The sequence below is a fragment of the Neophocaena asiaeorientalis genome, unplaced genomic scaffold (genome assembly GCF_003031525.2).
Source record: "Neophocaena asiaeorientalis asiaeorientalis breed wild unplaced genomic scaffold, Neophocaena_asiaeorientalis_V1.1 scaffold171, whole genome shotgun sequence".
NCBI classification, from domain to species: Eukaryota; Metazoa; Chordata; class Mammalia; order Artiodactyla; family Phocoenidae; genus Neophocaena; species Neophocaena asiaeorientalis.
The window spans coordinates 7,371,035-7,395,894 of record NW_020174013.1 but is presented as its reverse complement, the minus strand read 5'-3'; the positions used below and the strand labels follow the sequence as shown (position 1 = coordinate 7,395,894).

Below are 24,860 nucleotides of genomic sequence, written 5' to 3'. Positions count from 1 at the left end.
GAGCAGTTAGTTCTATAATTGCTGGTATTCCCTGTAGGCTGCTTATAGATAGGCACTTTTGGTTACTACAAGGAATGGCAGGTAGTAGAGAAAAGTAAATGGCTTGTCTTTTTTTTTTTAATTGAGGTATAATTGATATACAATATTATATTAGTTTCAGGTGTACAACATAATGATTCAATATTTGTGTATATTGCAAAGTGGTCACGACAGTAAGTCTGGTTAACATTCGTCCACATACGTGGTTACAAAAATTTTTTTTTCTTGTGATGAGGATTTCAAAGATCTACTCTCTCAACAACTTTCACATATGAAATATAGTATTATTAACTGTAGTCACCATGCTGTACATTCCATACCCCTGACTTATTAAATGGCTTATTTTGATCAAGTTTGTGGAGTAGTAAGAAACATTTTCCCACTTGATTTTATAGGCATGAAAATTAATTTGATCAAGCAAAATTAAAGGTTACCGAAAAGCATGTGGTGTATCCACTTTAAAATTCCTGAGTGACTAAATACAGCTCATTTCAGAGACGATTTTTAGGGTTTTAAATGCCACATGAAACCACTGAGAAACTTACGCTTCCTGTTCAAGGGATCTAACAGTCAGTCTAAAGTATTTCTCCTTGTGTGTGCGGGTTAAATTTTTATTCATATTTAGGGAGATGAGCAAATCTTAAAACCTACTGTGATTTTTCCCATGAGTTTTTTTTAAGTTAACCAGCTATCTTAATCTTTACCTAAACTGTATTTATTAATTCTATCTTCAGAATTTGCCTCCACTATGAGATCCTATCTAATTCCATCCCTCTTGAATCATTCAGTAGCTGCTTTGCATATATACAGAAAAGATTAAAACAATTACTTATAATATGGCACTATTTTAATATAGTGACAGGGAAAAATAAATTCAGGATATGCCTGCTGTGATTCTGTCCCAAGATAATTATGGCAAGGGTTATGTGGAGAACCAGGTCTTATGCATTAAGGCCTGATTCTTATACTAAGGCAAATCAGGCTTAGAATGTCATCATTGAAACGCTGTATAAATACCAAAATGAATAGTAGAGCAAACAAATCATCAGAAAAGTGAAAGATCAGTATAAATCAGTTACATAACAGAGGTAAAGAGGTTATTATGACTTTAGGTTGTCACTCTTGCATGAATGCAGGTCATAGATCATGTGGAAAATAGAATGAGGAAGTGTGAGTGGTTCAACAGAATCCAGCAACACTCTCAGAAAAGAACTTTCCCCCTCATCTTCTGTCTTTAAAGGGTAGTTACAGTCTCTCCCTTCATAGTGCCATGTTGTCCAGTAACATACAGCCTTGGTATGTGTACCAGACTGACTTTGAGTATGCCGGTAGATTAGTTAATTGCCATTTATAGAAAAGAATATTTATAAATTCATTAGTTGTATAGATTTATGTAAATGAAGTAAAGTGTTTTAAAAGGATAGCTTATATTGCCAGTATATATTTCTGCAATTTCTAATTAACTTTGTATGCAAACTTTAACATTTTAAAAATAATATTTCCCAGATGAAAATTGAAAGGTGTTGGTATAAATGTGCTTTCAAATAAATTGATAATTTAAGTTTTTGGTTTTGGTCTGGGGTTTTATGATGATTATTTTCTTTTGCAGTGGAATCAAATACATTGCCTTTCTCATTTGCTTCATTGAGAGGCAGCCTAATTCTAGGCTTTAGGAGGTAAGATGATCACCTTATATAATCTTTGCCTGAATGTAGACTGATTTCTCCTTTTTGACCTACTGTGTGAGGAAAGAAACAGATATTCTTATCTTCCAATACACTAGTTACCTGAAATAACCTTATCTATTTTATTCTTCCTACTAAGTAGTTGTGAGTTTAGGCTGCCTTTTTTTATCATCTATTCCAAGAAATTCATACTGATTTGGTAGAGGTCTTGCTTCAAAAAAAGAAAGCACTCTTTGAATATGGCGAGTTGGAGTTATAGACACATTTGCATGTATATTTGATTTATACTTTGAGCATTTAATTACAAGAGGAATTTTATTTAGTGTAATACTACTCTCCTCCTCGGTGCGCTCAGGGAATGTTAATGACCTTTTTTCCCAATTTTGTTGTTTTGAAAATATTCAGACATAAAGACAAGTTGAGTGGTAAAGGAAATACTCACATACCCTTTATGTAGATTCACCAATTGTTGATATTTTGCCATATTGACTTGCTTTCTCTCTCATACACTTTTTCTATAATATATACACATGGACATATACATATACATATATACACTTTTTCTCCTTTTTTGCTGAACTCCTTGAAGTTGTAGACATCATGATACTGGATCCTTCAATATATCTCTCTTAAGAATAAGGCCATCATCTATGTAATCACAATACCAGTATCACTCCTAAAAATTAACAATACTATAATATCAGCTAATATACATTGTGTTAAGATTGTCCCAGCTGTTCTAAAATTCTTTTACAGCTGTTTTACTTTTTGAGGATTCAGTTAAGTTCATGCATGGTATTTGATTGCTATCTCTTTATTCTCTTAAAAACAATTCCTTACTTTTTTGGTGGTGGTGGGGAAAGAGTCGAGGCTTCTTTCTCTATAGAATGTCCCTCTCATATTTTGTGTTTACCTAATTTTTCCCTCACGATCAGACTCAGATTGAACATTTTTAGCAAGTATATTTCATAGGTGATTGGCAGTTCTTAAGGAATATAATGTCAGGTGTCTAACTTTGGTGCCATCAGCTAATTTTGATCATTTGCTTACATTGGTGGCCCCCACTTCTCTTCCTTGCAAAGGAACCTCATCTCCTTTGTAATTAGTAAGGCGTCTTTGGGGTGATACTTTGAGATAGTGTGTCTACCCTGTTTCCTAGCACCTTTCACTCAGTGGTGATAGTAGCCATTGGTCCTTGTTGAATCAGGTGTTAGCAGAGGTGGTTGCAAAAGGATAAGTTTCTAATATTGTTATTCTTTCTTTGTTTATAATGTTAATGAGTTCTGATATTGATCCCAGTAATTTTTAGACTGTTTGTTGATGGAAGCACTAGGTTTTCTGTTGACATCTCTGGAACCTCCATTGCAGGCAAGAAGAGATAGAACAAGTAGAAGGGATTCTTGTTGCCATTCTTTATTTAGCCAGTGCAGTTCCACTCCTCTCATACACCTACATAGATGTAAATAATTGCTGTTTTCCTGAAGTTAAGGAAAAAAAAAACCAAGGTCTGTGCCTATAAAGTTTGAAAAATACAGAACACATAATCAAGTAGATAAAAATGCTAGTAGAGCCAGATTTTAAAACAAGAACCCATAATGCATTATGAAGTGAAATATAGTGACTTTTCATATAATTATCCTTGACAAAAGACTTGAAAAAAAGTTTTTCATATAAACTTCCAGATGATGGTTATTTCCTTCTTTACCTTTATTATTTTTCTTAGTCAGTTTGAAAGCCAGTTGTTATATTTCACAAATCCTACACTTTTTTTTTTTTTGCGGTACGCGGGCCTCTCACTGCAGCGGCCTCTTCCGCTGTGGAGCACAGGCTCCGGACGCGCAGGCCCAGTGGCCATGGCACACGGGCCCAGCCGCTCCGTGGCATGTGGGATCTTCCCAGACTGGGGCACGAACCTGCGTCCCCTGCATCGGCAGGCGGGCTTTCAACCACTGCGCCACCAGGGAAGTCGTAGAGCAGCTTTTAGTCTAGGATTATTCCCACTAAAGTAGTCAAGCCCTACTATTAAGGTAATATCCTCCTGATACTGATAATTCTATCTGCTAGCCCATGTATTTTGAGATTATTAGGAATGTGAACTATTCCAATTCCATGTGTGGGTTCTGGGAATTGTCTTTTTTTGAGCTTCTGGAAAGTTCTCAGGTAGTTTCCTGGACTTCAGATTGTTTCTTCACTCGAACGTGCTTATCAGTACTTAGCTGAAGCCTGAGGACAACCCTCTGCAGTTCTTCAGGGCTCTGTATTTGTCAAGGTCTCTCTGCTCTGATAGTCTGCCCTATAAAAACAAGTTTTAATTAGTCCCTTCCAGAGAAATATTTTAAATCTGTAGGTTCTAAAACTATATTATGTTGATGAATTTCTTATTGTAGATACTGAAAAGTTTCAGGTTGTGGTAATTTGGCATTAATCATAAGAATGTGCAAAATTTGAAGTATTTGACCAGAGGTAATTTCTTTCTTTTCCTCCCACCCCCAAAACAATTAAAAATTCAAAACATAGTCATTACAGTCCATTATCTTGGCATTAATGTAGCCTTCTATTCTTTTATTTGATGCTGAGCCAAATAGTATATATATTTTCAAATCCCTTTGTCAGTACATTCAGTACAGCTTTTGAAACAGTCACCTATCACATGCTTCTCAGGGTCCTGTTGTACTCTTCTGGCAACTTTAGAATTGGCTGAGTGACTGAAAGCTGTTCTGAAAACCAAACTGATTGGTATTGCCAGTAGACTCCTGCAGCTCCTATAAGGATTAGCCCATAAGAGATTCACTTAAAGTTACCAGAAAAAATTATTCATAGTTATCAGAAATAAGTTATAAAGCATTAAATGAGATAGCATAGTCACTTTAGCTAATTCTAAGGGAAACTTGGATGTGCATTTCGGTATTGGAATGCAATTTTTGTAAGAGTTATCTGCCTTTAGTATTACCTGCCTAATAGTGGTAGATCCATGGTCCAAGAGGCAGTAGTTCCTCCCATGTGTTCTGTAACCTATTTGGGCCCAGATTAATTTTTTATGCTATCCCACAATATTTTTGAAAGACCAGCACTATTTTCTTCATACATTCTGAGAGTGGTGTTTAAGTGGCAAGCTAGTATTTCTGTAAATTGATAAGCTCAGGAGATGGTCATTGAATACCAATTAAGTGTCATGCCTTCCCGAAGTTTCCCAGTGTATAAACCAAACTGGTAGCCTATAGGGGTGAAGTCACCTATATAAAATGTTTAAAATTCAGTATTGCTATTAGTTAGGATGAGATTATTCAAGGTTATTAGGGAATTTTTACTTTAAAATTTTTTTTAAAAAAATAAAGCTATTTTAAAGTATTTGAAAAGGCATTTACTCTGGTAAAGTTAGTGAATTCTTCTGTCAAATCCAGGGCAAGAATATGTTTAGTGTGAGTAAGATTTTCTTTCCTCTTAACAATAGTTCCAGCTGAACAAAGTTCAAATGAGAAGGAAGGCAGTGTACATTTTGTATATTAGTGAAAACTCCACCCCAGAAATATTGAGTCACTTCAAAGAGACAAAGTGTCGCTGAAGATAGTTCAAAATTTGGTTGGCAAATACCAAAAAGAGAAATGTTTGAGAATTGGCTTGGAGGCACTTAAGTCTTTGTAGTCCATAGATAAAGAGTTCTGTGTGATATAAGGAGAGATTTTTCTGACCCAATGGCAAGAGTTTGAACTTGACAAGTGGGAATCTGTACCACTGGAGCAGAACTGCCTTTCACATGTTGAAAAAAATGAAGTTTCTGACACTAGCCCTGTCACAGTCAACCAAGTTAAGTGCCAGGTGTTAAGTTCCTCTTTTCAGTCAGCCAGTGAGGCTCCCACTCATGACATTTTTACAAGGAGAAGGGAAGTACTTCATGAAGTACAGTTTGTGAGTACTCAGGAAGTATGAGCTCTTAGCATGTGTTAAGGGCTGGGACTGTGAGGTAATAGGTAATTCAGGAATGAATAGGAATCTTCTTGCCCCCAACTTGTTAACTAGGTACCAGAAAATAGGAAAGCAACTGCAAACTATCTTGATAATTATGAATATATAGAGGAGAAGATACTATCTGAATGGATAAAGAAGATGTGGTGTGTACACATGCACACACACACACACACAATGGAATACTATTCAGCCATAAAAAGAATGAAACAATGCCATTTGCTGCAACATGGAGAGACCTAGAGATTATCATGCTAAGTGAAGTAAGTCAGAAAGACAAATGTCATATATCACTTTTATGTGGAATCTAAAATATGATACGAGTGAACTTGTTTACAAAACAGAAACACTCACGGCCACAGAACACAAACTTATGGTTACCAAAGGTGAAATGGGTGGAGGAATAAATTAGGAGTTTAGGATTAGCAGATGCAAACTACTATATATAAAAGAGGTAAACAATAGGTCCTACTGTATAGCACAGGGAACTATATTCAATATCCTGTAATAAACCATAATGAAAAAGAATATATATATATATATATATATATATATATATATATATGTATGTATGTATATATAACTGAATCACTGTCTCTTTCTGCCAAGGTTAGGGGAGGAATGGGTCAGGGCAAGATGTGTAGAGAAGGTGCTGAACTGAGGTTAAAGGATGAATAAGCATTTGCCCAGGGGAAGGAAGGGCATTCCAGGCAAAGGCATTGAAGCTGAGAGAACAGTGCATTTGGGAACCTGATGATAGATTGACATAATGGTTGCCCATGAAATAATGGCAAGAAATAAAGCCAAAGTCATAGCCTGGGGCTGTTCACAATTGCTCTCATTCTAAGTTATGAAGTTTAGACCTTGAGTCATGGCGTTCAGCCACTGAAAGATTGACATAATGAAGGTTAAGACTGACTGGATATTTGAAGCAGGGAAAAAAGGGTACTGGTAAGGGTAGGTGGGGGAATAGGACAACAGCAAGAGATAATCAACAATTCGTGGGATCCTTTTAGGTGCCTGTGGAACTTCCGGTGAAGATAATTCTAAACTTAGCCTTTCTGAGTCTGTTTCTTCTTCTGTGAAACAGGGAATTTAAATGCCTGCTTGCAGGATTGTCTTAAAAATTAAAAAATAAAATGCACTTGGAACCTAGTACAGAGGATTGTTTTTCTTTTTTTTTTTTTTTTTTTTTTTCCTTCCTGCGGCATGCGGGCCCCTCACTGTTGCGGCCTCTCCCCGCCGTTGCGGAGCACAGGCTCCGGACGCGCAGGCTCAGCGGCCGTGGCTCACAGGCCCAGCCGCTAGGCGGCACGTGGGATCTTCCCAGACCGGGGCACAAACCCGCGTCCCCTGCATCGGCAGGCGGACTCTCAACCACTGCGCCACCAGGGAAGCCCCAGAGGATTGTTTTTAAGGAGCACCTAGGGAAGGAGAATTTCTGAAACAGATTGAGTAGCATCACTGGAAGACTGGCAGGGAATGATCAACAACACAAATCTCAAAACTTAGTCAAAGGGGACCAGAAGGTGTTAGTTGAATTTTGAATTGAGATTAGTGGTAATAGTAAGAGTACTTTCAGTGGAGGTTTGGGGCCAGAAGCCAGATTGCACGGATTGAGTGTGTGATGAAGAAGTGTTAACTATCCTTCACACAGCTTAGTTGAAAAGATTCTGTGTGGGGTTTTTTAGTTTTTTCTGGACCTGTGCCATCTGTCATGAAGCTTCACATTCAAGGTAGTGCTTTTAGTCATTTTCAGTTATTTTAGATATATGTACAATTTTGAGAGTTTGCCTCTATGCCTTCCCTAGGTACTTCATGCCAGGTTTGATGGCAATTTACTATCTTAGGGATATTTTTTGTTCTCCATTAAGTTGATGTTTGATGAAAGATATGATTAAAGTAGCTTTTCTTAAAAAGAAAGTCCAGTTTATTAATGCTGAGAGTTAGAATAGAGATGTAAAATTTAGACCAGAGATGGTATGTGTTTATTTTTCATTATGGAGCTTTCAATCATTCACGAAAGTAGAACTCCAAAGTAGCCACTGCCCAGCTTCAACAGTTAAGATTTGGGCAGTCTTGTTTCATTTACTCCTTCCCCACCCCCACCCCCCTTTTTTCCCCTAGACTGTTTAAAATTATGGACGTCTTGTCATTCTGTCTCATATATACCTCAGAACTTACTTTAAATAAAACAACCACTGTAATGTTACCACACCTGACGAAACTAACAGTAATTGAGAAGACGAATTCGCTGCAGCCCCAGAGGGGTCCATGGTACAGGACAGACGACAGACCACTGCAAACCTTGCCACTTAATATTGTGCACTTTCGGGCATTGGCTTCTCAAGTCCTTGCAAGCTGATTTCCCTACTCCCCTTATTCCCACCTTCCTCCCCAGCACCACCACCCCCTACCCCAATTCCTTAGGTGTGGTGAGCATCTATCTACAGGTTCAGATTTCTTGGAATTCAAGCGGATTCTAGCCTAACCAAAAAAGATGACTGATTTTTTTATCAATATAGATTTTTAGTGTATCTTATTCTTCACTGCACAGCATTTTATCTTCTTTTTTTTAACTAATTAATTTATTTTGGCTGCGCCAGGTCTTAGTTGCAGCATGCAGGATCTTCTTTGCGGCATGAGGGATCTTTAGTTGCGGCGTGCGGACTTCTTAGTTGCGGCATGTGGGCTTCTTAGTAGTGGCATGTGGGCTACTTAGTAGTGGCATGCATGTGGTATCTAGTTCCCTGACCAGGGATCGAACCCGGGCCCCCTGCATTGGGAGCGTGGAGTCTTACCTGCTGGACCTCCAGGGAAGTCCATATCTTCATATTTTGAGTGCTCACTCTTCTTTCACTTACTATTTGGCCCAAAAAAAAAAAATTTTTTTTTTAAAACATACGGAAGTGTCAGGTAGTCGGAGGAGGCTGCTCTGTAATCAGTGGATGGATGAGTTGAAAAACTTTCTTGTAACAGTTGAGAGATTGTCTTCCAGTTCAGCCTAGAGATACAATTTTTAGGTCAGTTTATCATGTCTTCTGCTAACTGATTACTCAAAGAGTTTTTTCCAAAACTGGAAGAAACACTATTAAATGCAGGACTTCGTAAACATTTTTTCCCCCCACTTACGAATAAGATTTCATCTTTCTCAAAACTTTTCCTTAATGTGCTTTAGTAGGAGGGATGGTTTTTATCATAAGGCAGAGGATTCTAGAGGGGCATGGAACATGTTTTTATTTTTTGTTTTGAAGTACTTATGGAGTCATGGAAGTTGCAAAGATAGGACACAAAGGGCCTGTATACTCTCCATCCATTTTCCCCCAATAGTTACATCTCATTTTATCACACGTATAGATTTGTGTAACCATTACTGCAGTGAAGATACAGAACTATGCCATCACTACAAATTACCCCCTGCCCCCAGTACCTCTTTATCTCCCATCCACCATCCCTAACCTATGGCAGCCACTAATTTGTTCTCAGTTTTTATAATTTTAGTTTGCAAAGGTTATATAACTGGACTCGTACAGTATATCATATTTTGAGATTGGCCTTTTTTCACTCAGTGTAATGTCCCTGAAATCCATCCAAGTAGTCATGTGTGTCAGTAGTTCATTCTGAATGTTTTTAAAGTTGAAATAAGTGCCTTATTAACTCACTATACCAAAACAGTCCACCCTAAACTACCCAACCTCAAGTTTAAAGAGGGCTATGGATTTTTAAAAAGGCCTGTAAGTTTTGTGGGTATTTTACAATGTTAAGTATAATATACATAATTATAATAAATATATAAATCATATTTGCATTGTAAAATTATCATTAAAATGTAACTAGTCTCTTTAAATAGATTCTGTGTTTGACTTAAATATACAAAGCTTATAGACATTAAGTTTACAAAGCTTAAATAGTATAAGACTAGGGTTCATTGGTTACCCAGTTTTGTAAATGATTTTTCATTTAAACAGTCAGAATTTGGGTGAGCCGTTCTTTTTGCTTTCCTGAAATAATTTCACATTTATAGAAAATTACAAGAGTAGTACAGAGAACTTTTATATATCCCATTTATTTAACTTTTAGCATTTTTGACATTATCATTATACATTCTTTCCATCTATTTATACATGCATGTATATATAAATTTTAATTTTTGGGAACTATTTGGGCTTAGGTTGCATATGTCATGACCCTTTATTCTTAAATATGTCAGTATATAATTCTACAGAACAAGGATGTTCCCTTAACACAACTATATCACAGTTGACAAATTCAGGAAATTTAACGTTGATGGAATATTTTTATCTAATATAGCTCATATTACCAGTTTTATCAATTATTTTCTCTTTCTTGCTCTTTTTTTTTTCTGTCCTCCAGAACAGAACAGAATCCAGTTCAGGGATGGATGTTAGTTGTCTTTTCTCTTTAATTTTCTCTGATCTAGAACAGTTCTTCAGGCTTTGTCGTTTATGACATTAGTAGTTTTGGAGAATACAGGCTGGTTATTTTCTAGAATGTTCCTCATGGTTCCCCATGATTAGTTTCATGTTACATCCCTGATTGGAATACCGCAGGAGTGATGTTCTGTCCTTCTCAGGGAATTAAATCTAAAATGTGTCCGTCAGGGCTTCCCTGGTGCAGTGGTTGAGAGTCCGCCTGCCGATGCAGGGGACACGGGTTCGTGCCCCAGTCCGGGAAGATCCCACATGCCGCGGAGCGACTGGGCCCGTGAGCCATGGCCGCTGAGCCTGCGCGTCCGGAGCCTTTGCTCCGCAACGGGAGAGGCCACAAGAGTGAGAGGCCCACGTACCGCAAAAAAAAAAAAACAAAAAACAAAATTAAAAATAAAATGTGTCCATCAGCATTTCATTAGTGGTATTAATTTTGATCACTCAGTGAAGATATTGGTTCGATTTCTCCATTATGTGGTTACTGTCTTTACCATTACAAGTAATAAGCAGTCTTCGGTAGGCACTTTGAGACCATGCAAATATCCTGCTCCATCAAACTGGGACCCCAGGATTTACTGATTCTTGTTCTTGAATCAGAGCAAGAGCAAGAATCAGTAAATCTTATTTTGAGGGTTCAAAGTAAATGAGAGTCAATCTTTCTAATTACCTTGGCTTGAAAATTCACCTTGATTTTGGAAACACTTATTTACTTAAATTTTTTAGGGCTTTGATCTGTATGCATTGCATATAATAATTGCTAGTGTCTTTTAACTTAAAAATGTTTCTTAAACTTTTGGGTTTATTTTTAATCCTTTGCTGCCCCCTGCAGGTCTATGAATATAAATCTTTGGAGCAAGGTAAGTATTCCTAATATTGCAAATCATAACATGGTATATAAAAAGCAAAAGTTATAATAGCTTCATATATTTGTCATGTATCATTATAAATTAAGTGAATTTAGAATCTTCAAGTTGGTCGTTTTAGTTTTAAAACTGCTTTCCTGGAGCATGAAATTTATTATTGAAGTGATCCTTTACTTTGTCCTAAATTCTTCATAAGGTTTTCAACTTTTCCAAAAAACAACTGTTAACGTTATTGCAGTAGCCATACAGATTTAATAATTATTTTAAAAAATATATGCATGTGTGTATATGTTTGTGTATCTGTATGTATATCTATATATGAATGATATACAAATAAATTTTAAACTGTTATCTTTTTAAGAAGTTAACTGCTTTTATGCAGGAAGTACAATGATCCTTATGCTGAATTACAAGAATATTTGTAGCTTAATAAAATCAGAACGCACATTATTGATTGGAATTCCCAATTTAAATAATTTTTAAAATCTTATTTTCATTCAGTTCTGTTTTTAGTATTACTTAAACTGCCATTCAAGCTATATAGTCAGTTATATGGTTGAGATATTTATATTTAGAACTAGTTTTTTGACTAGAAAGATTTTTCATTGGTTTATTAAATGAGTCTTTGTTCAAAATGTGGTGTTAAATTTGGCTGTCATGTCTGATGTATGGCTACAGCTTCTGGTAGAATTTATTGTCTACCTTCTACGCATGTCTGTGTTGATGAAAAAACAGTTTGTAGGTAAGGATTGTTTTGCTTTGCTTTTGAACAGTTTCTACCTTAACCTTTGAATTGCTATTAACAGCAGCATGATTTTATGGTGGAGTGAAGTGGGGTATGGTCAGTTTTGCCTTATTTTCCATATTAGAAAATAAATAGTTGAAGAAGCTGCTGTAGTTTGAGTTGTAATACTTATGGTATGTGCTGGGCACTATTTAAAGAACAAATAAGTTCAATCGTAGTATACACATGAGGTAATTCAGAATTCCTAACTCATATCACTTCAGAAAACTATGTTCCTTTCTTATTATCTTCTGGCTGTGGATATATAGTCAAGTACTGTGATCAAAAGTTAGATGTCAGTACTGTATGTAGGTTTTGTAATCGTTTTCATCATAAAATATATATTTGAATTTTTTAAATTGAAATTTTGTTGGCAGAATTAATGTTGATGAGTAAGTCTTTAGTTTTTGTGTATTCGGTTGATAAGAATCAATGAGAACAAACATGTTAGAACTTTCAACCCCCTTTTGTTTTAATGCCATTAAATGACTGGGAAAATGTTGAAAAACTTAAAAAAAAAGTTATTTAGTGGTTCAGGGAATTTTACTTTCTTATTTCTGTAAAACTACACTTAAAAGGAGGAAACGACCAATTTCAACAAGACCAAAAACAATACAATGATAAATAACATTGGTTGATAATTTCTATAAGATATTTCCTGTTATAACAGTTTATTTAAAACAGTATATAAAAGATCAGTTTAGAGGCTTTCTTAGTGACATTTCATGAAACATTGCAGTTTTCCTTCAACATGGATTTGTTTTCTTTTTGTTTTTAAAAGACAAGCCTATTATTTAAAAACGAAACAATCTCCTTGGCAGGTGGGGATGGTGTTGAATTACTATGATACAGAATAACACCTTACTGGGGAGAGGCTTTATTATTTCAAGAATTCAATTTCAGATTGTATTTGTTCTTGTTTGCTTCTCTTGCTGCAATGCACGCATTTCCTGTCTTACCAGATAACAGAACTGTTGTACAAGGATGGACGTTATTGCCAGGAGCCTCCAGGACCAACGGGTAGCGTTTCAATTTCGATGATTGTAACTTATCCACAAATCCATTCTTCTGTGTAATGATGGACTAGAAGGATTACAGCAGTAAACATTTTCTTTTTGAAAGTGAAATTTTAAAACATTTGGTTATAAATCTTTATATTGATAACCACAACATTTTGAGATCTATGAGGTGTTTGGTTTTATCATAATTGTTTTTTTAAAGCGAGGGTTGGGAGGGCTTTTTTTTTTAGATATTGAGGAAATGCTTCTTATAGAATCAATCAAAATAGGCTTAAAAATTAGTAATCCTTAGTGTTTATGTGATTTTAATGTTTTGCCAGTATAATCAAACATATAAAATAGTAAAGCGGTCTTGTAGATTTTTCCACTTAAATATAATTTATTACCTAAAATATATTATTTGACATTTAATGATTTTTGTTTTCACATAATAAAGCCTAGAATATATGGGTTTCTGTAAGAAGGTACCCTTCTTGAAAGTTCGTATTTTTCTATCCTAGGTATTAACACATGGCCCTATACATTTTATGCTTGAATGCATAGGAAAATTACTGTTGTTACAAAGCATCTTTGTTAATCTCAGTTTTTCATTGGCTAATAGGCAGCTCTCCACAGGATTACTGTATCTGCTTATTAAAATTATTTAACTTTCTATACTCAACATTTAACAGTCCTCTCTAATTTTATGTTTCCCTACTAAGTATTGCCCACCAAAAAATTAGTGTAGAAATGTGTACAAGGCATTTATTTATTCTCACTATTTGTGATTTGGACAGGAAAGGGGTAAGGCCTTGGGCAGGACAACTTCTGTCACAGAGTGGTGGAAAAAAATAGATTGAAGTAAGATTCAGTACTGAAAAGCTGTCACTCGGTCTGAAAATAATTAATATTCCTTTCACTCACCAGTTAGATATGTGCTCCCAAACCACATAATCTCTATGCCTCAGTGATCATTGTTGCCATTTCAGAGCCTCTCATCAGGGTGACATCTCACACCAAAATGATTTCTTATAAATTAATCTTGATAACATGACAGTCTCAGTAATTTTAGTGGAATGCTTTCTCTTGTTTTTTTCCACAGAAGCTGTTGGCTATTTTCTTTATAACTTGATTGACAGCATGAGTGACTCAGAGGTACAGGCCAAGGAGGAGCGTTTGAGACAATACTTCCATCAGCTGATGGAGATGGTACCATTTCATTTTTTGCTATATAATGCCTGTCCTGCCTGACATGTATCTATTAGATTTGAAATTGCTGCTTTTAAGTACAACCAGACCACTTCTCAATGACATAGATGAGTTGGAGACTTAAATTATGTCTGAGATAATTTCTGTTAGACAAATCTCAGTTTGGTTGTCTAAAACTCAGTTGTTTTTTCTCCTCCCTTCCCTTTGCACAGAATGTAAAAATTCCTGAAAATATCTACAGAGGCATTCGTAATCTGCTGGATAGCTACCATGTTCCTGAATTGATTAAGGTGTGTGTGAAACAGTAATCAACTTTTTAAAATGCTTAATTTATATATAAAAGCATGTTAAAATTTTATTTAAATATGTTGCTTTTGGGGCTTCCCTGGTGGCGCAGTGGTTGAGAGTCCGCCTGCCGATGCAGGGGACACGAGTTCGTGCCCTGGTCCAGGAAGATCCCGCATGCCGCGGAGCGGCTGGGCCCGTGAGCCATGGCCGCTGAGCCTGCGCTCCGCAACGGGAGAGGCCACAACAGAGACAGGCCCGCATACCGCAAAAAAAAAAAAAAAAAATGTTGCTTTTGGCCAAAAGTTTATTTAAATGACAACCTTTAAAACAAGGCTTTTCATTGATTGTTGGTAAATGCTGTTTATATATTGAAGAACGTGTTTAAAGTATTTATTACAGTGGTTATAAAGCATGAACAATTTCTGCAAAATTTTGGAAGATGGAAAAATAACAGTGAAATGAAACGAAATTTCCAAAATTTGCTTTTGACATTTGCTAATATATTTTACACATGTTTTCTGATTCTAATTTAAATCCCAATTTTAGGATGTTAATATGTTGGTTGAAAGAGAGAAGACAGACTCTCGAAAAGTAAGTAGGCTTTTTGAGTAGATTCTACATGCTATAGTAACCACATTTAATGAGAGTTCTAGACTGTGTCCTTATAAAACCAGTGGTTCCTAACATTTTTGTCATCAGTGTACCTCTAAGAAGTTGGTAAAAGCTATTTCAGAAAAATCAGCATATCTCAAAAAAATCGGCATATCTGAGAAATTTGCATATAATCTCAGGAGCTTTATAAACCCCTGGAGTCCATCCCCAGATCCCCAGATTAATACCCATGATAGCATTTATGACATTTAGGAAAGGTCAGTTTAAAGGGAAGAGTGACAAAGGGTGCATTTTCTTTGTAGGAAATTTCTTTCCTTCTTTTTTCTTTCCATTTCTGTAGACTGCACAGCCTACATCATCTGATTTGGAGTCTAAACTTGAAAAACTAAAAGCTGAAAATCAACCTGTAGGAGATGTCCTGAAGCAACTCATATTAATGCTGTGTTCAGAAGAGGTAACTTTTAACTATTTCAAATACGCTATTAAGGTAAAAAGAAATTCTTTATAGATAAAAGTAAGCAAAGCCAAATATAATATTTATGATTTTTACAATTATTATACATCATGTCTGTGAAGAATGCAATTAAATGAAAGGTTAGCTAATTTCAGCTACACCTTGAATGGCATGTTTTCCGGTTACTGTAGTTTGTTTACAATAACCTGCAAAGTGAATGATAGTAACAGCCATGATAGGTTTATCATACATGCCAAATGTCCTTTCAAGCCATGGCTCCGGTCTCTTATATCTAGATTGTCAAGCAACTGATACATGCAGTCGTCATTTGCAAGTCAAATATTACTGAGTTGTTAATGCAGGGATTGAAATTCCATTTTCCTGCTGGAAAAAAGTCTTTCTGAGATAAAGGGTCTCTTGCCTTTTTTCAGCAGGCGTCCAGCTGTACTTTGTGTTCATTTTAGTGTGCGTCTGCAATTTGTGGTATATCACTAGACTTTTTCGGTTTTTAGTTCAGTATCATTTGGTCTTATGCCTGTGTTTCTAGGGTAACAGAAATAACAGCTGACTTTAAGGTTATAACATGGTACTATTAAATTCTAAAATATTTCCTTACATTACTTGGATATTGAACTAGACTGTGAGGAACATTGCAGTGATAGACATTTCTGTGCCTGGAAATTGGATGGTGAGTAAGGGCTCACTTGGTACATATTTAATCTGGAAGTCTTTTTTTTAATAATACAATACCCAAACCTTAAAACATCAAATTTGGCATAGTGGCCTGTTTTGCAGTGTAGATAACAAATCTTTTAACCCCCACATATATATATCTTTTCCTGCTTTTTAAAAGGCAAATAAAAATACCAGGGAGCAAGGTGAAGTTAATAACATGAATCCATTTCTTTTCAGGGAGCAAGGTGAAGTTAATAACATGAATCTATTTATTTTAAAAGTACTATTAACTTTTTTTACACTCTGAACATTGAAACTAGAAATTTTATTTTATTTTTATATTAATTTCTTATTTTTCACTTCCATCCTTTATTTTAGAACATGCATAAAGCTCTTGAATTGAAAGCAAAATATGAATCAGATATGGTTATCGGTGGCTATGCCTCTTTAATAAATTTGTGCTGTCGACATGATAATGCAGAAGAGGCATTGAACCTGAAACGAGAATTGTGAGTACCCTGGCACTGAAACAAATCATCAGCATGTATGCTGATATACAGTCCTTGATGGATCATGTAGATTGAATACTACTCTCATATAATGTGAATTTAAAAAATTCTCTTTTGTGTTTTTGAAATTTCATACTGTAAGACTCTTTGATTAATTATGGCTTGTTTTCAGCAAGGAGTTTTTGTTTAAGTATGATAAGACGTTCTATTCCTTAAAGCCAGTTTTTTTCCTCTTGATTATACAACTGCATATGACAACAGTGGTGATGGTAACTATTTTATAAAGCTTGTTAAATATTCCACTTTCTGTACTGTAGGGTAAACAAAATTCTGTCCATTTCTAAGGTATCTTTGGTTTCCCATCCTGATACATTTACCAAATAAAAATATGTCTTTCAGGGGTATTTATTTCAGTATTCATGACAAAGTTAGAATCACCTTAAGTGCCATGAAGCAAAAGAGTTCCTTATTAGTGTCATTTGCAGATGGAAAGATGCAATATATATGTAGTGTTAGATTTTTACTTCGTCACTTTGAATATAATTACATGTGGATTTGTATATGGCTTCAAAAATAAACCTTAACTAAATTGTAGAGGCCAATGTTAATAACAGTTCAGATTCTGATGAGTTTTTGAAAAGTGATCAAGTAGATATTGCAGTCCTTTTAACAGTTAAACAACTTCTAACATAATATAAATATGGCTTTAATTTTTAGTGACCGTTTAGATTCTTCTGCTGTCCTTGATACCAGCAAGTATGTAAGACTTGTAAAAGTATTGGGAAAACATGGCAAGCTCCAAGGTAAGCGTCAGCACATAAAGGAAACATGTGATGCAAGTATCTTGCCACTGGAATAACATGTGAATTGATATTAATGGTATATCATGTCTTGCAAAGTGCTTGAACACTTTGCAAAATTTGCATGTGAATCCAGCCAGAGCTGCATGGACAGTGTAGGCCATTAGTTTTAATGGATTGGCAAGCTTGTCATTTACATTTGCACAGCTCAGTGCTTTTTGCATTTCTGCAGCTAGTTTTTATTAGCATTGCTGTTTGGATTGAGTTTGAAGATCATGACTTATGGCACAATTTGCCTATATGCCTGCACTAATGGCTTTGTTTTCGCTTAAGAACATTAGAAGGCTGAACATAAAACCTATAAATATAACCTTAATTCAAGAATATGAATTTTGCAGGAGTCTTTGTCTTCACTTTTAATAACATTAACAAAATGTGTACTTCAATAAGGTTTTACATAGAAGTTTGCGGGGAGAGCCTAGCCGATTATATTGTTGATTTATATACTCTAATTTTCTCGTAGTTGAGATAATGCTAAACGTAATATAATTACACTTGATAATGTATTCTTACTGTTTGCTTGTTTTTTTCTCATTGGGCTTTATTTTGAAACTCTTTTTTTAACCTCCCTCTCTTCCTTTTATTCCTAGAGAAGATTTAAAAAAAAATCTTTATAGTGAAAAATATGGAGAAAATATTTGATTTGAACATTGAATTTTTTCCTAGGAAGCCTTTCTAACACAAAATTCTTTATGAAGATTAGACTGCTTTTTAAAAATCATTTTCTGTAAAGCGGTCAAAACATTTTTTCTGTGCAATAATTAAGAACAACATTATAAAAATGAACTTATTCCATATCCTAAAATGTTTGTTTCTGCCTTCCTAATGAAGCTTAATGAATCTAATGTATTAACATGCAGTCTTTTGGAAAGCTTTCATTGGCTCTGCTTGGCTAATTAGTATCGACATAGCAAACAGGCCCTATCGGTATCAGACCATTAGTCTGGCTGTATGTACAGTGTAAACACATCTTTTATTATCTGGCCTCCTGACAAGCCATCTGCCGAAGAAACAATGGTGTGATTTAGCAGATGTTAGCTCTGAACGATAAAAGCATCCATTTAGGAGGATCTTACAGCTATAGGGCAGACAGTACAGGGTTATGTGGTGCAGAGTGGGCACACAGTCTCTATCTATAATTTGTAGTCAAAGTTGCAGGGAAATGATAAAACCATGCTATTGTGGATTTATAATTGTAGTCTCGTTTAGAAATGCAAGTAGTAATTAACTTGAAATCGGCATTATACACTAGAATTTACATTCCTGCTGGGCTTGAAATGCTGTTTTAATAGCAGTTTGTTTTCCCTACATGAAATTACCTAAGGGTCTTTTGTGCTACTTCATTGTAGATGCTATTAACATTCTAAAGGAGATGAAAGAGAAGGATGTTCTTATCAAAGATGCAACAGTCTTGTCCTTTTTCCACATCCTAAATGGCGCAGCTTTAAGAGGTGAAACTGAAACGGTAAAACAGTTGCATGAAGCCATCGTGACTCTAGGGTTAGCGAAACCGTCTACTACCTTAAGTTCCCCATTGGTCACCCTATATCTGGAAAAGTAAGTTAATTGAATTTTCAATTTTAAATGTTGGCATTGAAAGAATGAATCTAATCATTTGGGGATTATACTTTATAAATTCTCTGTAGTGCTGTGGAAGCCTTGGAGGTTATTCACCACAGAATAAGAGGACTTCTGTGGAGTAGGTGACCTATAAAATGACCAGCCGCCCTGTGGTCCTATGGATTACTTCTCAATGGAATGATCTATGGTGATTTTTTTTTTGTGGGGCATGTGATGATACTACATGAAGCCAAATCTAGTTTTTCCCAGTTTTGAGCCTTATAAGTGTTAATTATTAATAAATATAAGAAAGAAGGATTCTCTGGGGCTTTTGATTATGCTTCATGACTGTTATTCAGGTAATGATGTGGCAGCGTCTCTTCATTGCTCCTTTCCTCCATGTAGTATTTTAATTGTATGTACCAATACAGTAGTTATTCTGGCTTCGATAAATATTGTAAGAAGATGTCTCTGTGTCTTGTGGGAAGAAGATGAATTTTGTTAATAGGGTGAGATTTACTGAATTTGAAAATTTTTACATTTGGAATGTTTATGTTGGTGCCCAATTTAAGGTATTTTTTCTAGTGCAAATCATAAAGTCAACCTACTCTCTTGTAATGAGTGAAACATTTTAGTAAGATGATAAAGTATCCTTTATTCTTTTCCTTTTGTGTTTGTTTTTCTTTTCCATTTTAAAAAAATTCTCAGATCTTACCTCTTTGTCATCTCTTCCATGGCTTAATGCAATTTTTAATCTGCTTATTTTGTGATTGTGATTTTCTGATTTTAGTTTGGATGTTGCCGTATCAGTGTCAGGAGAAAAGTAAAAGATAAATCTTAAGGGTTCTCATATTCTTCCCATATTTCTGGTAGTTTTTCTTTATTTATTAGGGGGTATAATTAATTGAATATAATGAATGATTTAGTATTGAATTTAAAATGTGGAATAAAAACATCTCTTTTAACTAACTGTTAGGAAATATGTGTACACACATATATATATATATGCACACACATACATGCACAGAAATGTTTTATGAAATAATTTCTTTGCCATCAATCAAAAAGTAGTTTATCAACTTATATGATTTGGCTAAATCTTAACCTCCACAATCTCAGCATTACATCTTTTTAAAGAAATAGTGATTCAAACAATTATTGTTATTGAGTTCTCATGTTCACAGCCTACTTTATATAGAAATCCTATAATTAATATGCTTCCTCCTAGAATTTTTTTGATTGTTTAAAAGACCCGTCTCTGCAAATTGCATGTGGAGCTCTGCATAGGGATTTGAAAGAAATGGGCCCAGTGCCCAGAAGAATTAGGCCCTCCTCCACCACTGGGCAAAAATAAAATAATTAACAATGAAAATGAGGCCATGGTAGAAAAAGTATCTTACAAATAGAAATACTTTGAAGACAGAGGAGATACAAAAGTTTTCCAGAAGAGGTCTGCAGATGGGGCTCATGAACCAAGGAGAACTTCCCCCAGGGGAAAATGGAAATAGCATGGGATTCAGATGTTAATGTGGAGCATACTCTGCTTCCGATTTTCCTGTACAGTCAGAGATTTGTGTGTCTCAGTAAAATCTGACTGTCCCTGTTAATTGGGCTAGAGAAATCTAAATTAGTTTCTTTTATGATTTTTTTTTTTTTTTACTACTTTCAGATACAAAGAGAAATTACCTTCTATTTTTATTTGCCTGAATTTGTTTTTGTTTTTTGCTATCTTTGCTTTGCAGAGGCAGTTTCCATGACAAGATCTTCAGTTTCATCTGTCATGATAAAAAGGTTTTGTTGACTCTTTTAGAGTCAGGAGAATAATTAAAAGGAGATAAAGGAAATTTCATTCATGTTTAGCAGAAAACAGTAGTAGCACTCCTGGTGGGGGCTAAGTTGGAGGAAAACATTGACTTTGCAACTTATTTTCAATTGTGTTTTCCCAACTGATGGAAGATAGCTAATTAATTCAGAATCATGACAAGTGCAGTACTAGGATTAACTATGCTAACCTGCCCAATAGTCTACATGTATTTGATTTGATTAAATATGTTTAATCTTCAATAATATCAGGTAATTGGCCTCAGCAGGTATGAACTCATCTGGAGAATGAGGCTTTTATTCAAACTTGAAGTAGAATTATGAGAATCATTTCAGAACACTTTACAAAATCTTCATCCTTTCAAAGGCAAGCATCTTTTTGGAAAGTCATTGCAAAGACTCTGAAGAAGGCTGTCACTTACAAATTGTAATTCTAGAACAAATTTGCGAGGTTGAGTTCCTTAGAAAGATGATCTTTAAGATTCAATAGATATTAATTTTGGACTGACTTTTCCAGCATTGGATAAAACACAGGAGAAATTTAATATTGTATCAGTTTGTTACTTGGATATTGTTTTAAAAGTTTTACAGTTATGAAAAATAATACATTTTGTTTTTATTCATTTGCCAAAGGAAATCCAAAATAACAGGTTTGCAAAATTTTGAAGAACTTGTTAAACTAATCTGATTTGTATTATCAAAATAATACTTGCACTGAAAAGAAGTATGCTGATTTGAACAAAATTTTCATGTGTTTCGTTTACACTGGGACTGTTCTGTAAGACACATGTCTACATGTAGTCCACATGAATGTTAAACATTTTCCTTTGTAACTACTTAAAAAATTTTTTTTAATTGAAATCATGCCTGATCCAGAAAGATGACCTGGATCCTCCATATTAAGGAAGAAAGAAATGCTTTAAAATAGGTTAAAAGAGCTTTTGATTAGTCTTTATGCTATGATAAAGGAAATAAAATTAATGAAATCTGGGCCATTAGTTTTTAAAGCATAAAAATTTGTATGATGCAGTTTCAGATTCACTTGTATAGCTGATCCATTTTGGTTTCATTTCATATGAAAAATATCTGAAGCTGTTTAACTGGATTATTTAGTGCAAATGATCAAAGAAGCTTTAATTTCTGCTTTCCATTTAGGATTTTTCTGTGCTGATTTGTGCTATAATCTGTATATACCCACATGCATTTCATTTAAGTGAATCATGGACTTTGTCCATATAATCCTCCCAGAACTCTTGCTAAATTAATCTTGAGTTCTTCATAAAGGTCACAATTTCTGTAAGATGAACCTATACCAATACGTTTTAAAACTTACTGTAACACTTCAATATGTTGCAGAAGTGGGAAATACACTTTTTATAATGCTGGTTATTCTGTCATATATACTCCCCTTCAATTTTGGCATCTTCATTTGTACTGGATACTTTTATTATTTGTGGGAATGCTCGCCTTCTAGAGTAAAACTCTTTATGTGTTGAAAGGAAATTAAGGAGGTTTGGCTCTTTTACTCCATTATTGCAATTAAGAATTTAGCATCATCAGTGCCAAAGGACAAAAGTGGTTCATTTGCCCTAGGGGGACAGGACAGTGATAAGATGATTTTTCGTCAAGGATCATTGGGTCGTAATTAAGTTACATTCATGGCTATTGCTTTTTGAAGGATGATTGGTAAATGACAGGCTTCATGTGCTTAGTACGGACAGTGTTCAGTAGGGTTTTTTCTCCCTCTGTCAGAAAATCCTGTTGAGCCTGATAATGTAAATGTGGCATTTTATTCTGAACAAAAGAGCAGGGAAATGAGCTATCTTGTCTAATCATTCAGTTGTTTAACACCGACTTCCAGTTTAGACTCAATTGGCTGGAAAGCACTTGACATGTGAAGTTAGTGCTGTTCCGAACGCATGTTTGAGTAAATTTGAAAGTAAGTGACAGCTAAATTGTACCTAGGGAAATTACAAAGCCTTCAACACAGTTAATTTTTTTGGGAGGATTAGTTGTAATTGCAATACTAGTCTCCTTGAAGATTCCGCATTTATAGATGATGAACAGAAAAAGAAACATTTAGCTCTTTCAAGGGCTGGTTCTCTTCACAGAATAATTTTTGTGAAGTCGATGGTTTCTCCTGAATTGATTTCTTTCCACACTGAACATCTGCTTAAGATTTATAGAATAGTCAGTTTTTAGAGTGTTACGGTGTTTTTTGTTTCCCCCTCCCTTGTTTTGAACTTTTTTCTCCCCTAAAGCCCCTCTTTTCTCCACTGATTTCAGATTTTGAGAGCTTTTCAGTCAGTAAGCTCTTTAGGTAAATCGCCACTTCACTAACACTTTATGCATAATGTTGAAGCACTTTATTCCAATTAAAAAATTAATACTTGTCATTTAAAATTTTGATTAAATTGGAAGTTATTTGCTATAGGTAAGGAGACTAAGTTTAAAGCTACCAATAGGTAGATAGTTGTCACTGGTTGTTCTTGTTCAAGATTGTATGAAACACATTTGTGATTTTTACAGTTATATATAAAGGAATTTGAGTTAGGAGGACTTTGTTTTCTGGTACCTTTAAGTAGATAGTTTTATGATCAGCCTCATATAAATGTTATGTCCAGGGTTTGTTTTTCTGTCAATGACATAAAGCATACTTTCATTTCATAATAAGGACTAACACAAGAGGTAACATCAGATTTGCCATGTTCTTATTGTACTCAGTCTATTATATATATGTGTGTTCTTAAAATTTAGAATTATAGAATCTTCCTTTCCACTGTTCTGTTTTTATTTCATAGGCTCCCAGAATTTTAATAAAGGCTATGTGAGTTAATTTACATCAATCAAAAATATTTTAAAATGATTGATTACTTTTTATTAGCATGTATAGTTTTATTTATGAAAATCACTTTATGTATATCATTGAAATACTTTGGGAGGGTGTCTAGTTGTTGAAAATATCACAGTGGATTTTTCTTAGAGATAATAGTATGTTATACAGTTGATTTTCACTTAGTATTATTTGAGGTTTTTGAAAGCAGTGGCTAAATTTTTATCAGGATTGGACTTTTAAAAATTTGTGACCCGTTTGTATATAAAGCTTTAGGAATTATGCGTGTATACTGAAATAAGCACGGAGTAAGTTTTGAATCCAGAATTAATGTTTTCAACAAGATTTCTTCAAAAGATTATTATTTTAGAGTAGAGTTTTAAATCAGTTCTAGTGTTTTAAAGTGTACAAAGGAAATCACAGAATCATTTTAGGTCACAGAAACTAGAATTACACTGATTGATAAAGTCTTCCCCCACATTTTGGGTATAAGGCAGTTTCCGCCTTTTTCCATTTGATATTTTACTGCACTTACTGATTTCATCCAGCCTAATAAAAGTGGTATTTTCATGTGATGATTTTTTCTGCTGGTGTGAAACATTTGAGATGATGAACCTAACAAGCTCAAGTTCATAGAACCTTGCGTTAGAGTATTAGAACTGGGAGGGAACCCAAAGGTCCTTGAGTTCAACTGTTGTGATAATCTGCTTTCATCACTTCTAGAAATGTGTCACACTGCTGTAGCCAAGCTGCATGTAGTACTTATCAATTGGGATTGAAATTCAAAAGTCCTATGCGTATACAACTATTTTCACAGTAATGTGAATTTTATATACTTTCTCATATTTTTCATTTCCCTCACCCAAAGTTTTCAAGCTTTAATAGGAAAGATTAATGATGACATCAAATCATACGAGGAGTGGACATTTTTATCTCTTTAAAGTGACATGATCCAACCAAACACAAGTCAGAATGTAGATAATAAGGACTGAAAAGAAACGACTAGACCTTAGTTCATTTCTATCATCAGTAAGCGCACTTTGTACGAAATGTTTCACTATAGATTTCTAATTCATTTTGTTGGCAACCTGGGGTCAGTGACATTGTTACTTAAAATTACTAACAAATATATATGAATTATTTCCATTTTGCTATACTTGTCTTTTCTGTTGTTGTTCTGGGCATGTATAATCTTCAGAAGCATATATTTGGAGACCAAAGACTATTAACATGTCTCTTTGATTGACAGAACAATTATT

The 24,860-nt window shown here is 34.8% G+C and overlaps 1 protein-coding gene across 1 annotated transcript in view; it reads left to right on the top strand.

Annotated features, from left to right (window-relative positions):
• LRPPRC (leucine rich pentatricopeptide repeat containing) overlaps window positions 1-24,860 on the top strand; it is a 105,607-nt gene that overhangs the window by 33,732 nt on the left and 47,015 nt on the right. Inside the window, exons 14-23 of the mRNA XM_024753499.1 lie at window positions 1,649-1,715; window positions 10,965-10,992; window positions 12,745-12,802; window positions 13,883-13,989; window positions 14,202-14,279; window positions 14,824-14,868; window positions 15,230-15,343; window positions 16,397-16,527; window positions 17,245-17,330; window positions 18,737-18,944. Coding sequence (XP_024609267.1) covers window positions 1,649-1,715; window positions 10,965-10,992; window positions 12,745-12,802; window positions 13,883-13,989; window positions 14,202-14,279; window positions 14,824-14,868; window positions 15,230-15,343; window positions 16,397-16,527; window positions 17,245-17,330; window positions 18,737-18,944 — 922 coding nt within the window. The remainder of the gene's footprint in view (window positions 1-1,648; window positions 1,716-10,964; window positions 10,993-12,744; window positions 12,803-13,882; window positions 13,990-14,201; window positions 14,280-14,823; window positions 14,869-15,229; window positions 15,344-16,396; window positions 16,528-17,244; window positions 17,331-18,736; window positions 18,945-24,860) is intronic.